This window comes from Phasianus colchicus, chromosome Z, assembly GCF_987193195.1.
Source record: "Phasianus colchicus chromosome Z, bPhaCol1.hap1.1, whole genome shotgun sequence".
Taxonomy (NCBI): domain Eukaryota; kingdom Metazoa; phylum Chordata; class Aves; order Galliformes; family Phasianidae; genus Phasianus; species Phasianus colchicus.
The window spans coordinates 58,293,743-58,308,478 of NC_143476.1; the positions used below are offsets into that span (position 1 = coordinate 58,293,743).

A 14,736-nucleotide genomic window follows, 5' to 3' on the forward strand; every position below is an offset into this window, starting at 1 on the left:
GTTCAGGATGCAGCAAAAGAGATCAGAAAGAGCATAATGGAAAGCTGGTATTTATGTCTTAGAGGTAAACCAGTTTTCATCATTTGTCACCTTTACAAATTAAAAATTTTCACCTTAAAAATTAAGGCTTTCCAGCAAGAAAGCTAAAATTTAATTTAGGAAAAATATCAGTGCAAAAGTGACACACAGGTGTTATTGTTCATACGTATTTGTATCACATGTAGCATAGTTAGGCCTTGGAGACCCGAATCTATTGTGTCATGCAAATCCAACAGATCCGACTCCCTGTTGCTAGCACAACAACCAGCCTAATGCAACTTTAACAGTACATGCAATTTTGGACTGCTGTCTGGAATGCTTTTCTGTGCCTGCTTGGTATCCCACAGCTGTGCTGTGGACTGGAGGTTGGTTTATTGGTTAAAAGTGAAGCACTGTTGGAAGTTTCAGCGCACCAACAATGTGCTCGAGTTTGCAGACGCTTCCTGCAATCCGGCTGGCTCACTGTTGTTCCTGCTTCCAGGAAGGGTGGTTCTGGGTGAGAGGCGCTGGGTGGATGTTAGTTCCTGATTTCAGACTAGTGCAGCCCAATCTCTTGCTGTATTCCTTGCCCAAAGGGACAAGCTGAAAGATTTCACGTGAGAAGAGAGCGAGCATTTCATGCGTAACTCGTCCTCTCCTGGCTCTGCTCTCTGCAGACCTTGCGCCTGGCCAGGGGTCTGATGGGCTGCTTCCCTTCCTCTGTGCATTAAGGTACAAAGATCTGATTTTCCTGAAAGATCGGCTGAACAAGAGTTTCCTTCAATAAAAAGAATCTACCCTCTTGCTGAGACGCTCGATCGCAACACGGGTAATTGCGTTCCCGTGACTTCCAGCAGCCCACCACCGCCCCCCCCCCGCAGTAGGCGCCGCAGGGCCAGTGGAGGCGGCGGACTGGTGGCGCGGCGCGCCAAGCGCTCGGTAGCCGGCGATGAGGCGCTGCCCAGCGGTACCGCCCGTTCGCGGGGCGGGGCGCAGGGCGGTGGTGACGCAAGGCGCGGGGAGGTGTTGCTCTCGCGAGAGCGCGGCGGCGCGCGGCCAACGGCGGCCGCTCCCCATAAAAAAGGAGGGACGCCGCCCGGCTTCCATACTGTGCGGCGGCGCGCGAGCTCTGAGGCTGCGGCTGTGACGGCGCGTTTCTCCCGTGGGTGAGTACCGCCCGGCTCTCGTCGGCCGTCCGGGGCAGCGGGAGCCCTCGGCGACCTCGAGGCCGGCTCCGCAACATGGCTGAGCTCGGTGGCTGCCTGCCTGCCGGCCTCGCCGGGAGCTGCGGCTTCCCGCGCCGCGGGGCCGCCCCCGCTGCCTCCGTCATCGCCTCGGCCGCTCTGCTGCCGCTCTGCTGCCCCCGCGGGCGGCGGGAGCCCGTCCGCTGATCGCTGTGTGCGTCCTGCCTGCTCGGTGAGGGCGATCCGGACCTGCCGCTTGGAGGTGTGCGGGTGCCGGGCTTGCCGCGTGCATCACGTCGGGTTTAGTTCAACCTCTCTGTATTCATTCTGCGTGTTATAGTGAGGCAGCTTGTGAACGGTGTGAGCCTTTAGTGGTGTAACTTGAGTGAGAACCGTACGGATGTTATTGGTGCTTTTTTGCAGTCGTCCAAGTGTTCTCAAGATCTGGGCCACAGTGATGGCTCACATTTCAAGCTTGACTCAATTATGCTAACTGGAATGAGTAAAACTACTCATGACAGATTCTTCATCCTTCTTTCATGCATCCTAAATTAGAGGTTTAGCAAACTGTTAGCTTAAGAACCACTGTGTGGCTTTTCTTCCTAACTGGTTCTACTGTTAGGACAATTATGTGCATTTCTTATAGAAAAATAAACAAACTAATCCATATGTCATAATTTTTTTTCACAGTTCTCTGATGAACTGCTGTACCTAAGTTCCTGTTTCTTGTGTGTCACAGAATCGCAGATTTGCCAGGGCTGGAAATGGCCTCAAAGATCATCCAGTCCAGCCATCCACCTATGACCAATACTTCCCCACTTTACCATGGCCCTTAGCACAACATCCAAGTTCTTGAACACCTCTAGGGACGATGATTCAACCACATCCCTGGGAAGCCCATTCCAGGATCTTGCTACTCTCCAGAAGAAATGTTTCCAATGTGCAATCTGAACCCCTGTGGTGCAACTTGTGCCTATTCCTTCTAGTCCTATTGCTAATTATACTGAAGAAGAGGCTGACTCCCTCCTTGACAGAACTTTCTTTCATGTATTGTGTAGAGAGCTACAAGATCTTCCCTGAGCCACCTCTTTTCCAGGCTAAACATTCCCAGTTCCCTCAGCTGTTCCCCGTAAGACTTGTGCTCCAGACCCTTCCCCAGCTTTGTTGTCCTTCTGTGGGCATGCTCCATGGCTGCAATGTCTTTCGTGTAGTGAGGGGTCCACCAAAACAGCACGGTACTTGAGGTGCAGCCTCATCAGAGCTGGCAGGGGAACGGTCACTTCCCTGCTTCTACTGGCAGCACTGTTTCTGATACATGCCAGGATGCCATTGGCCTTCTTGGCTATCTGGGCACACTGCTGGCTGTCTTGCTTCAACTGTCAGAAACAAGAAGGTTCATGATATGTATATCCAACATGAGGTTAAGATTCGGAATGAAGTCACATATTTGCCCAACCAGTTTGTTATTAAAATCTTGGTTAGCTAAGCCTGGGGATGGGAAGAGGGACGAAGAAAGTGATAGTAAAAAAGATCATAATTAAAAGCAAGGGCTCATCATATGAATGCAGAGATAACTCCCTCCAGTGTTGTGATGTTCCATGATTCTGGGAACATGCAACACAGGAAAAAGAAGTTTTTGTTTTTGTGGAATCCTTATATATACTGTATAGTCTGGTGCAGGCTTATCAGCATCAGAGAAGCCAAGGGCTCCACATATGGCTGAGCTTCCACATCTTGGGAGTAGCCTGGAATGCGACTGGTGCAAAGACATTCCCCTTATCTTCCTTGTTCCTGACACCCCTGTGTAGGCAGAGCCATCTCCAGTTGTCCTTGCAGTCCACAGTAATCTTTGAGACAAAAGCTTTTTGTATGGTATCTCACACTGGCTCATGTTTTGCCAAGCATCTACCAACACTCTAGGTCCATTTCTTCCATACAGTCTTCCAGTCACTCTGCCCCAAGCCTGTGTCTTACTTGTATTGCCTAACCCAAAGAAAGCACTTAAGAAACAAAGCTTTTGAACTTCAAATTAATTTGAAGTAAAACATAGCTATTGCTTGCAAGAAAGTTTACATCTTTAATCCTCTTTATCTTTGGGATTGATTACAAAGGAATTCTGTCAGTTTGAAAGCCTGGTGTTTAGATAAAGTTGTTTGTGAGGATATGCTAACTCTGATATGCTTTTCTCATAGGCTCTGTAAGATTCAAGACCTGAAAAAATGGCATTAGCAGCAATTGATCCACAACAGGTAAGTTTAAATTAGCCCAGTAGGTTTTTTTTTTTCTACTGTCTAGCTTAGAAAAATGAGTAAACTAGTCTCTTTGTTTTAAAACAGAACATTGTGTCGAGGGTAGCAAACCTTCCTTTGGTGAGCTCCACCTATGATATGGTGTCTACAGCCTACATCACCACAAAGGATAACCATCCCTATTTGAAGTCAGTATGTGAGATAGCAGAGAAAGGAGTGAAGACAATTACTTCAGTAGCCATGACTAGTGCTATGCCTATCATCCAGAAACTGGAACCACAAAGTAAGGCTAATATGGGGTTGCTGATAACTTTAATTCAGCTGATTGTTTTTTTATATCCAGATGTGCTTACAGTTAAGCATGGATGTGCTGGTTTGGAGCTGACTGAACCTGTTGTACTGCTTGTTGAATAACTGATGTAACTGATTACATGATGGGTATGATTTTGGGAGGGGGAATTCCAAATGCTAAGCAAATTCAAGCTTTTATAATGCTGAACTGACTGGCTCCTCTTGAGTTGCAGGGTGGTGAAGTAGTCTCTTGCTCAACACTTTCCTCACCTTTCACCTGTTTTCAAGTGCTACTTTGTACTTTCTCTCAAGAGAACAACTTGTGACACAGTTCCCAAGTTTAAACACAAGGCTGTTGTAACCAGGACCCTTAGTTTCCTAATTCTGGCAGAAGGCCCTATGCCTCAGCTTGTTACAACAGCTGCTTGTAAGGTCTAAGAAAAGACTTTGTGTCAGCAAGCGAACTTGCTTAGGGCATGGTAAAAGCTGTCTTCTTTTTGAGGCTTAGCTGCCTCATATCTCACTGAAAGGGGGGGAGAAGCTATTTTGTGTGTGCTGTTGTGTGAGCTCCATTTCAAGAAGAAATATCAGCTGGAATTATGACAAACTGAAACCTTAAATCAACTGTTATTTTTTCTATAGTTGTGGTTGCCAACAACTATGCATGTATAGGTCTTGATAAAATTGAAGAGAGACTTCCTATACTGAATCAACCCACTGATAAGGTAAGTCCTTTCCATGTTTATATACCAAGCAGAAGAGCATGTATATTGATTGTAGTTTCTGCTATTTCTAAAAATGCAAGGAGGAGAGTTTATATAAACAGCACTCATCTCCTCATGGCTTCTAATCTGTGAAGTAAAGTGTGTTTCTATACAACACCTTCTTGCTTTTGGAAGGTCACTGAGCTTTGTTTTCATTTTTTTGTTTTCCTTAAAAGACGTTAGCCCGCTATTTGACATAGGTGTAGCTACTCTTCGCTGGTGGGCATCTATTTTTTTTTTTTTTTGAGTATTTTTTTCCTGTGCAATATGAAGAGGATGTGTAATTTACATTACTGAAGAGTTTTGAGCTAAAGGCTGCATGGTAGTCACTTTTTATTTTGTCTCATCTGTATGCTTTTAATGCAGTTTATTCTTAGGTAACTGAGAATGGTAAAAGTTTTAGTATAATTGTTTCTGGAGTAATGTAGCTCTCCCTAGCAAATTTTATTTCTTTTTGTGAACTAACATTTTCTTTGGCAGGTTGTTGCCAATGCTAAGGATGTAGTTGTTGGAGCCAGAGAAGCTGTAACAACCACTATGACTGGTGCCAAGGAAACTGTTGCTCACAAAATCACTGGAGTTGTGGGCAAGACTAAAGAAGCAGTGCAAGACAGTGTAGAAATGACTAAGTCTGTTGTCAATGGTGGCATCAACACTGTCTTGGGAAGTCGTGTGGTGCAGATGATGAGCAGTGGAATGGACAGTGCTCTCACTAAATCAGAGACCCTTGTAGACCAGTATCTCCCACTAACAGAAGCAGAACTAGGTAAGACCATTTCAAGATTTAATTTTGTTGGTATACTTTATACTGAAGAAAAAATAAGCAATCATCTGCTTACTAGTTGTTTGTAATGGAGAGGGGGGCAGTGCTTTCCAAACTGCCTTGTTGATAGATAGTCAAGCAGAATGGATGTTAGGTCCCTATACTTTAGAATTCTATCAACTAAATCTCTAATTAAGACTGTGAGCAAGTCTGGAAGTCCAGTAATCAGTTGTTACTAAGCAAAGTTATCTTGCTAATTTAAAGCTTTCTTCCACTGGTCAATCTGCTTCCTTCCCAATTACCAGAAAGAGAAGCTGCGAAAGTTGAAGGTTTTGAAGTTGGAGTCCAAAAGCCAAGTTATTATGTTCGACTAGGATCTCTGTCTTCAAAGTTCCGTGCACGTGCCTACCAACAAGCCTTAAACAAAGTGAGAGATGCTAAACAGAAAAGCCAGGAGACAATTTCTCAGCTGCACAACACTGTTAGTCTGGTAAGTTTAAGCTTTTGCTTTAAGTATAAAATGGAAATGTAAGTGTTAGAGTACTGACAAAAAGTGACCTGGGAAAATGGGATTGCTCCCTCATTAAGTGCATTTTCAAAATATTAAGAACTTCATACTTGGTGCTTTTCACAACCAGACAGGAGAGGTCCTACGTCAAACTGATCTGCAGACAAACTACCAGTTGCTTTTAATTTTGAACACTGCAGAAATAGAAATAACATGTTAAAAAAATATATTACTGTTTTGATTACAACTTAGTGAAGGTAATGTCTTGCAATTTGGAAACACTTCAGTGTGCTTTAACTAATTCCTCTATATTAAGAAAAGTAGGATGCTTCATGGGCTTGCTTTTCTTGCTGTGGGTGTTTAAGCATTTCTGGGTACTTCAGTAATCTGTTCTACATACCTTTATGTACAACAGGAATTGTACATAAAGTTATGGCCTCCTATGTACTTCCAATTCCTTTGTGTAGGAAGTTAGTGGGGGACTGTAAAATAGTTCAGGTAGAGAGAGAAATAAACTGCTTCTAGTTTTCTAGTTTTCTCTTTGAAGAGAAGCAGTGTGCTACATTCCCCAAAGTCATTTATCCTGAACTTCAGATGCTCAAAGGGTTACAAAGCCCTAATGAAACTGTTTTGGACTCTTTCTTTACTTCCTTGTTTGGCTGTATTTCAGATCGAGTATGCCAGAAAGAACATGAATAGTGCCAATCAGAAACTTCTTGGTGCTCAGGAAAAGCTTTATCAATCCTGGGTAGAATGGAAGAAAAATACAGGTCAAAATGATGGTGATGAATCGCATAGTGCTGAGGTAAATAGTTGTAAATGTAAACTAGAATTAAATGCATTGCATACTGTCAAGGTGATATTGGCAAACTAACAGTCTGTATAGTGCACAACATCTTAGCAACACAGAATACTTATGAGCAAATGTGGACTCTGAATACTTAAGCCCAGGACAACTGCTAGTGATTACTATGATATATAGGGGACATCCTGACTCATAAACAAGCCTACTTTTCTGCAACCACTACTGGATTCATTGTCTTTTCAAAAGAATAGTCATCCTGCTCAACATATGAGCTTGTTTAGATATCTGTACCTAGATCAGCTAGGATTCTCTTATATGGCTAGACCAGAAATAGCAGTTTGTTAGTATAAAGCAGTTTGAGGAAGAGAGTCATGTGTAGCTTTGAACAGTGACTCATTAACTATAATATATTTACTTACTATCATTTCTTATCCAGAGATGAAATGAGCTTGCTTATCTTTTGCTAGGAAGAAGCTGTCAGTGTTTCTGTTCCACAAAGTACTTGAGCAATAAAGAAATCAAGTACTTTCAAGTTATCTCTGACTCTTCATTCTTAAACATTATTACATTATCTTCTACATCTTTTGCCCTTTTTGTTCTCCCTTGTCTCTTGAGCAACATGAAGCTAGTTATAGTCATTAAAAATATACTGATGGGCTGTCATGCTTTTATTTCTAGCACATTGAATCAAGAACTCTAGCTATTGCGCAGAGTCTCACTCAGCAGCTTCAGACCACCTGCCTCACACTGGTTACAAGCATACAGGGGCTGCCACAGAGTGTGCAGGATCAGGTTTACAGTGTTCGCTCAATGGCTGGTGATGTCTATGAAATCTTCCGATCAGCATCCTCCTTCCAGGAACTATCAGACAGCTTTCTTACTACTAGCAAAGGACAGCTGAAGAAAATGAAGGAGTCTCTGGATGATATGATGGATTATCTTGTTAACAACACACCGCTCAACTGGCTGGTAGGTCCCTTTTACCCACAACTGCCTGGCCCTCAGCATGCTGAGAAGGAAGGTGAAGGGGAGAAAAATTCCAGCCAGAAAGACAAACAGCTTGAACATAATGTTGAGTAAATTGCACAGCATATATGTACCCTGCAGACTGGCCAAACAAGTGATGTTTAACAACTGTAGCTGTCAAAAAGCCTTGGAGAAAAAACTTGGAGTGGTGAGAAGAGACTCTCCCACAAATGAGTTGTAAAGCTATTCTAAAACAGACATGTGATTAAGTGCCTAAGAATTGGCAGCTTACAGTTGTCAGAATGCCTTGTTTGTCTGTAAAGTCAAGAAACCTCACCTTGCTTATTAATGGTACTAATTGTTCTATTCTAAATTAGATAAATTGCAATTAAAAGCACTTCATTTGTTGTTTAATTTCTTATCAGAATAATCTCAGAATGGCTTGGGTTAGAAAAGTCTTCAAGGATCATCAGGTTGCAAGCCCCTTGCTGCAGGAAGGGTTGCCAACTGCTAGGTCAAGCACTAGGCGAGGTTGCCCAGGTCCTATCCAGCCTGGCCTTGAATGCCTCCAGGGATGGGCCATCAGCAACCTCTGGACAACCTGTTCCAGGGTCTCACCCACCTTCTAAGCAGAAAAACTTCCCCTGACATCTAATCTAAATCTTCCTTCCTTTAGTTTGAAACCATTCCCCCTTATCCTATTGCTATCTGACAATGTTTTTTTTTTTTTATAAAAAAAAAGAGTTAAAATATCTCTTCTGTTTATAATCCCCCTTTAAGTATTGGTAGGCCATAACAAAGTCTCCCCACAGCCGCAAGCCCAGCTCCTTCAGCCTCTCTCCATATTAGAGGTGCTCCAACCTTCTGATCATCCTTGTGGCTCTCCCCAGACCCTCTCCAAAAGCTCAGTATTTTCTCTGTGCTGGTGGCCCCAGACCTGGATGCAGTACTCCAGATGGGGCCTCATAAGGGTGGTGTAGAGAGGGATGCTCACCTCCCTCACCCAGCTGGCCACCTCTCTTCTGATGTAGCCCAGGGTACTGTTGGCCTTCAAGTGCTTGCTGTTGGCTCACGTTAAATTTTCTCATCTACCAGGGCTACTCTCAAGAAGCTTTCCCACACTGTATATGTATCTGGGAATGCTTTGTTATACTTCACTGGGGCCTGCCTTTCAATTTTATCAAGGTCCCTTTGGATGTCATCCCTTCGTACTACCATATCAACTGCACCACACAGCTTGGTGCCATCAGCAAACTTGCTGAGGGTGCACTTGATCCAATCATCTATGTCATTGATAAAGACTTTAATAGGTACTTGTACCAAGACGTACCCTTGGGGTATGCCGCTCATTGCTGGCCTCCAGCTGGACACAGAGCCATTGGCCATAATTCTCTAGCTGTCGCCTTCCAGCCACGTCCCTATCTAGAAAATAGTCCATCTTTCAAATTCATATCTCTCCAATTTAGAGATAAGGATATGATGGGAAACCATGTCAAAGGCCTTGCAGAAGCCCAGTATATAATAGCCTTATGTGCTATGAAATGCATTTAAGCTAAGTGTACTTAAATTCTGTATTTGCTGCAGATTATGCATTTGATTATTATTTTGTATCTGGCTGTCTTAAATGAACTGCTACCTAATTCATGAAAATAAGTGCAGAAATCCATAGCAGAAAGTGGGGTTTCTGACTGAGTCAGCTGGAGTTACTTAAATGCTGTGCCAGTGCTCTTACTAACAGTACAATTGTATTACAAAGCAACTTGACTAAATCATTATCAAAGTGTATTTTTCTTAACACAGTATAAAGACAAGATTCATGCTGTTTGTACCCAGCTGCCTGCTGTTGTATGCTTTTTTTGTAGCCAACTTTTTGTAATTCATTTTGTACCTTAGTAATAAATGCTTCAGCAGCCAAAGTCTGTCTCCATTTGAATGGTGTGCAAAACATGTAACTTGCTGTTCTGTGACTCTTTCATGCTGGGTCTGAGAGAAAGCAAGCTTGCAATGCAAAAGTAGACATTAAAAACGTGTTTGTGTGTGTCTGTGTATAGATAAGTAATGTCTTCCTTCCTCCTTTTGAGTTCTTGTGTACTCTTCCATTCAGTCTTCGCTTTACTGCTGCATTTTTTTGGTGCTTACTGTTAATGATCTCGCCTGTGAACTTGCAGATGGTCTTACAGTGACTAAGAAGGGTATAGACAAAAGTCAACATTCTTTTCCATTTGGGTGTTCTCTGAGTATGAAACTCCCATCTGCCTGCTTTGGCTGCTGGCTCCCTATAGCCAGTATAAATTATTTCTTTAACTTTACATACCCTCTTTTGAACTTGACTGATATGAATTTAACACTCAAGACTTTGGAGTTGTTCACCAGTAAGTATTGTGATTCCTTGCTCTGGAAGGGAATTACTGTTACTCAGAAATAAGATGCCGTGGTTTAGAGCTCTCCAGGTAAATCTGGTGCTCTGTGCATTGCAATCATTTAATGTAGCAGCGATGGTCTTTTCAAAGAGATCATCAAATAGTGTGATGCAAAGCAGGAGTTCAAGGAAGCCTGTCCCCTTGTCAAAGATGCATTTTAGGTGGCATGTTTATACATGAAGCAATACCTCCTTCCTGGTACGGTTGTGAGCACTGAAACAAGTTATATACACTCTGGCCTTCTTATGGGAATGGATTAGAACTTTTGGAATGTTTAAAAAAATAAACACAATTGTAATGACAGAGGACTATAGATCAGGATTCCAGAATTTCCAGCCTTAAATACTTGCTATTTGCATGGGGAATTTTTAACTCTAAGTTAATATGAGGCAGCAAGATATCTTTCCATCTAGAACCTGAATTAAGGTTGTAATTCTTGTAATTTTTTCAGCGATTAATTCTGTTTTAAGTACTGACCAAGTTCTTTTTAATCTCTGTTTGTAATAAGAGTTATAAGATGCACCCTTTGTAGCAGTGCTTTGAAGGAGAGTGGGGCTAATCAGGTTTGCAAGCAGCTGTTCATTCAATGAAGGGAATCTCCATTTTTATGCATGTTTTTTAAAGCTCAGATATGGCTATGGACCTTCATACTGAAAAGACGAATCAAATAAGATATATAAATGTCTCACTGTCTAAAGAGTGAGAAATTAACAGTAGTAATTGATATTACTGCAACAGTAATATCTTTCTGTTCTGCCTTAAGTTGCACTTAGGATCATACTCTTTAAGAGGGTTATCTAGCCTTACTAATGATCAGCAAGAAGACAAAATAGAAAGCAAAGAAAAAATTTCCCTGTCAAGTCCTGAGAAATGTTCATCTCACTGTGTATTGTTGTGTGGCTTCTGCATAAGTTATTTTGACTTTTTACAGCTGAGCTACAACAGGTGTTCACAAACAGAGGAATGATTGGTTAAATAGTTATATAATTTTTTTAATATATATATTATATATATATATATATATATATTTATATAATGTCTGAGCTGACAGTATTTTGTTCCAAAACACTGTACAAAAACTTTGCATCATTCTACTTTGGTTTCTTTTTTAACTTGCTTAGAAAGCAAGTGTACAGAATATTAAGGAATTAGAAATCCTTGTTGGTGAAAGAGAAGGCTAAGTAATGGTGAATTAATATGATCCTGATTTATTATAACAAATGCAAACCCTTGGATTTAAATTATTAGTTTTTTCCTAATGAGGAAAGCACTGGGTGCTTGAACTGAACTGCAACACTAATTTGTGTGGATATATTCTTGCTGGTAATCTTAGATAGTTTATCCTTGGACTCCATTGTAATTACAATACTCAGAATAAAATTTTCTGACTTTTTCTAGCACAGCTTGAAAGAATGTCTACTAAAATGCCCACTAGAGTTAAGGATGACAGAGATATCTTCCGAAGTCATATGTTTTTGCAGCAGTATATGAAAACCTATGGACTGAAAATGATTGATGTTCTAATAACTGCTGAAAACTCAAATGGAAGGAGGAAAGCCTAAAACATTAACAAGAGCCTGCTCATAAATTGCCCCTGTAATTTTACTTGTTTCTTAATTATTGCATATATCAAACAGTTCAGATATACTAATGTAGAATCATCAACTTAGTATACTTTTAGTTCAAAATACATGAGGGTTTTGTTTGGGCTAGAGAGCTCTGATATTTTACAGATCCATGGAATTCCTTGAGTTGGAAGAGACCTCGGAATCTTGTTCCATTCATGCTAGTAGAAACTTCCCTTTTCACTTGCCATTGTTGCTTATTGTCATTGGCTGAAAAGTATTACATGCAAGCATTCATAAAAAAACCTCCACATAGTATGAAAGCTTCACAAGCATGTCCATGGCAGCATATGTTCTAGCAAAATCCAAATTACAACATTTGTGTAAGCAATAGACTTGCCTCAAACTGGAAGGGGAAAAAAAAAAAAAGGTGGAGGTGGAAAGCTCTTGAAATCTCTTCAATTCTGTAGATCATGACTTTTTGTAGTATTTCCTAAACTGAAGCTTATAGTAATACGATGGAGCTAGTGAAATAGTGAAAGAATTTAGGAACAACTGATAGATCATTTCTGCATTTTAAAAATAAACAGCTCTTTAGTCAAAACAAAAAAAAAATCTCAAACCATCCAAAATAACCCTCCTCTAAGGCAGCTGATTAAAAAGAGACACAAAAAAAGAAAGTTGAACTTAATTTTGTTACTTTTTGATCTGTTCTTTATTTGCATAATCAGCAAATAGTAAATGTACAGCTTGCTGGTGGTGTCGTGCATTGTTTTGTTAAAGTTTTGTTAAATTACTTGGACAGAAAATAGATCTCTTTTGGATAATACAGTCTCTGATGACTAAAGACAAGTTCTTGTTTTGAAAGCAAACAATAATTACCTCTCAAATTGCTGGTGGCTCAGCTCTAAAAAAAAAAAAAAAAGAAGAAAGCAAGAAAAAGAAGATATGAGTTCAAAATCAAGTTAATATTGACATTAGCATTTGGTTTCTAAGAGAGCAAAACTGCTGAAGTATGTTTTGCATAATTTCATACAAGGATTCTGTAAGCTTTGTGCTAGTCCATATAAGAAGATCCAAAAATCTTATGGAGGATGATATGAAGAAGGGTCCTATCTGACCTAATTCTTTGTTGCATACATTGACTTACTAGTTTGTTCCAACTTCTTATCAACTATGAAATGAGAGTATAATTAAACACAAAAGTGAGATGAAAGTGAAGGTCCTTTACCTAAGCAAGCCTGTAACATCAGGAATTTGCACCTCTTTGGCTACACTGATGCAGATAGTAATGTGTTCTCTTTTAAAATAATTTAGCATGTTCAAAACTGAGATAAATTATACTGAGACAAACCCTGTTTTGCTGTACCAATACACTCCCGTTTAAAATTGTTTCATGGCTGTGAACATCCTACATTAATGGGGTTAACTGCTTATAGCATATGTGGTAAGAAAATTAAGAAAACACCAACTTCAGTCAGAGAGGTTGATTACCCTATGATCAATAGGATCAACATGGTCAGAAATAATAGAAGTATCATGTTCCTAGGTTACAGAGAAAATTATCACTGATCAGACAGTCACTGAGCGTGGTGATATGCCCTACTCATTTTAAATACAGAATTGTGGAGTGGTTTGGATGGGAGGGACTTCCAGTTCGAACCCTTGCTGTGGGCAGAACACTTCCCACTAGATCAGGCTGCACAAGGCCCCATCCAGCCTTTTAAGCTCTATTCCATGTCTACTATAAAATCCTGTCTTCTAAGCAACTGGTTTATAGCTTACATAATATTTGGCCTTGATACCACACGTTTGTGACTGAACATATTTAACTCTGTATTGAGTATTTTGGGTCTGATTTCAAGAAATGCTTCTTCGTCTCTTGATTTCAGTCAGGAGTACTACAACATTTATTTAGTTCTACCCTTGTATTTATTTGAATTTTGTTCCTATGCAGGTTCCAGATTTCACTATTACAGACCTGTCTTCAGAGTCAGATGATATCCCAGACATCTTGGATTTGGACGAAGAAGATCAACAAGACTTTTCACGCACAAATGGCCCATATACCACAGGGCAAAGAGCTGAATGAAGAGAAACAGGAAAATGTATTTTTGATACATTGTATTTTTGCCATGTTTAACTTATATTTCTCCTTTCAAAAGTCAAATCTACCTAGCTTTGGACTTTTTTTTTTTTTTTTTTTTTTTTTTTTTTTTTTTTAAATCAGAGCCATTTCTTCTAGCTGCATCAAAACTTATTATTCTTTCTAAGGACTACATACTAAACTGATTCATTAGCTTTTGTGTCAAGCTCCTGTTCTACAAGCCAGGTATAGCCTAATGAGCATATCCAATGTTCTAGTATTTGTTAATTATTTGTCTAGCTGCTTGTTTTCCAGTTGGCAACAGCCAAGAGAACACCCCAGTGCTTTGCATAAAGGGCTGCCAACAAAAGGAGTTTATGAGGATTTGCCCCACAGCTTATCCTTCCAGTCTTCCCCAAAAGGCTCTTCTGCATCTACCTCTTTGCTGCTGGGAGGGGCAGGAGACTTGGGCCATCTCAGATTCTCTCAGGTTGATTTTTCTGGGCTCTGTGCCCTAACAGCATAGAGATGGGTCCCTTTGTCATGGGTGCTTTGTGTACAACAGGATGTTCCTTCTTTCTGCTTTGCCTCCTGCGTGCAAGAATGCTGACCTTCCTGATGCTCACTGTTGTGAAGCCTCAGCAGGAGATGGTAAATGCTTAAAAAGGGAGTGGAGTAGGAGTAAGGATGGCAGCTGGAAACGGAGGGGGAAGATACTAGGAAGCGAGAGGGAATAGAGAAGGGTAAGGTAGAAGCAGATTTATGATAAGAAAAAGGTGAAAAAAAAAAGTCAAGAAAGCAAATTGAAGGTAGGGGTGTTTCTGTTGTCAGTCTTTTCACGATTAAACAAACTCTGGGTTAACTACTTGCTAGGAAATGCCGAAGCCGCGCTGATGAGCACACAGCGCTTCTGAGCGAGCGGTGCCGGGCGGACGCCGCTCGCTGCGCTTCTCTGGGGATCACAACCGCGCCTGGGCGCGGGGCCGCGCGGCGGCAGGGGCAGCGCGCCTGGGGATGGGCCCCGCACCGCCTCCCCGGCCGCGTCCGGCCACAGAAATGCCTTGAAATAAAAGTCTGAACTACACAGCCTGCTGTATGTGCGAGTTTTACTTGGTTT

The 14,736-nt window shown here is 41.3% G+C and overlaps 1 protein-coding gene across 1 annotated transcript; it reads left to right on the top strand.

The window, feature by feature from the left end:
- Positions 1–1,032: 1,032 nt before the first annotated feature.
- Positions 1,033–14,705, top strand: PLIN2 (perilipin 2). The gene is made up of 9 exons (XM_031609998.2): positions 1,033–1,184; positions 3,395–3,451; positions 3,539–3,734; positions 4,385–4,467; positions 4,987–5,272; positions 5,575–5,759; positions 6,448–6,582; positions 7,261–7,551; positions 13,491–14,705. Exons 2-9 carry the CDS (start codon positions 3,422–3,424, stop codon positions 13,623–13,625), a joined length of 1,341 nt encoding a protein of 446 aa, XP_031465858.2. The 5' UTR covers positions 1,033–1,184; positions 3,395–3,421; the 3' UTR covers positions 13,626–14,705.
- The last annotated feature ends 31 nt before the right edge of the window (positions 14,706–14,736 follow it).